Source organism: Eimeria acervulina, genomic scaffold (assembly GCF_000499425.1).
Source record: "Eimeria acervulina Houghton genomic scaffold, Eah_scaff3363, whole genome shotgun sequence".
Classification (NCBI taxonomy): Eukaryota; Apicomplexa; class Conoidasida; order Eucoccidiorida; family Eimeriidae; genus Eimeria; species Eimeria acervulina.
This window is the reverse complement of record NW_013547444.1, coordinates 1-1,048: the sequence shown is the minus strand read 5'-3', so window position 1 is coordinate 1,048 and position 1,048 is coordinate 1. Positions and strand designations below refer to the sequence as shown.

The 1,048-nt window shown below is 56.0% G+C and overlaps 1 protein-coding gene across 1 annotated transcript; it reads right to left on the bottom strand.

Moving 5' to 3' along the window:
• Positions 1 to 989, bottom strand: EAH_00068560 (hypothetical protein; the record flags this gene model as incomplete). Its single annotated transcript, XM_013392228.1, has 1 exon — positions 1 to 989. A coding segment is annotated over one exon (989 nt), but the record flags the coding sequence as incomplete, so codon positions are not given.
• Positions 990 to 1,048: the final 59 nt, after the last annotated feature.

The following is a 1,048-nucleotide window of genomic DNA, read 5'->3' as shown; positions in this document are numbered from 1 at the left end:
CGGTGGACAGCAGCAGCAGCAGCAGCAGCAGCAACAGCAGCAGCAGGACCCGTCTGTCCCTCCACCAATATATGCGCTAGCAGTCGCGTCATTGGATTGACTTCAGGAAGAGCAGCAGCAGCAGCTGCTGCTGCTACTGCTGCTGCTGCTGCTTTTTCTCCTGCTGCTGTTGCTGCTGCTTCTGCGTCTTCATGATGCAAAGATATTATCGAACCTTGTGCCGTGCTGCTGCTGCTGCTGTTGTGGTTGCTGTTGTTGCTGCGGTTGCTGCGGTTGCTGTGGCTGCTGTGGTTGTTGTTGTTGTTGCTGCTGCTGCTGCTCTTGCTGCTGCTGCGGTTCTTCTCTACAGCAGAAGGAGCTGCCTTATATACAGATTCGAAGGAGCCTCCAGCAGCAGCAGCAGCAGCAGCAGCAGGTTCAAGGTAGCTGCTAGACTGCGAAGCAGCAATCGAGAGTTCAGCTGGTGTATAGTCTCCTTGAATGCTATGCAGGCTGACTTCTGTTGCTGCATCAGCAGCATCAGCAGCAGCAGCATCTGCAGCAGCATCTGCAGCAGCAGCATTATCTGCTGCTGCTGCAGCAGCAGCAGCACCAGCAGACAGATCTTGCTTCTTAGGGATGATGAAAGCCAAACTCTTTCTTATCCCTCCTAATCCTCTCTGCAGACCTGGTAGAAGGCTTGCTCTGCTGTTGCGGGGTGCATGAGCAGCAGCAGCAGCAGCAGGATCTGCTGCTGCTGCTGTTGCTGCTGCTGCTTCTGCTCCTGATACTGTTGATGCTGCTGGTCCTGCTGCTGCTACTGTTGATGCTGCTGGTCCTGCTGCTGCTAGTCCTGCTGCTACTGTTGATGCTGCTGGTGCTGCTGCTGCTGGTCCTGCTGCTGCTGGTGCTGCAGGTGCTGCTGGTGCTGGTGCTGCTGCTGCTGCTGCTGCTGATCTTTCTGTATCGGCACTCCTGCTGGTTAGCGAGAGGAAGCTGCTGCTGTACATTTTCTAGAGAGCAGCAGCAGCAGCAGCCGCAGTTGCTGCTGCGGCTGCTGCTGCTGCTG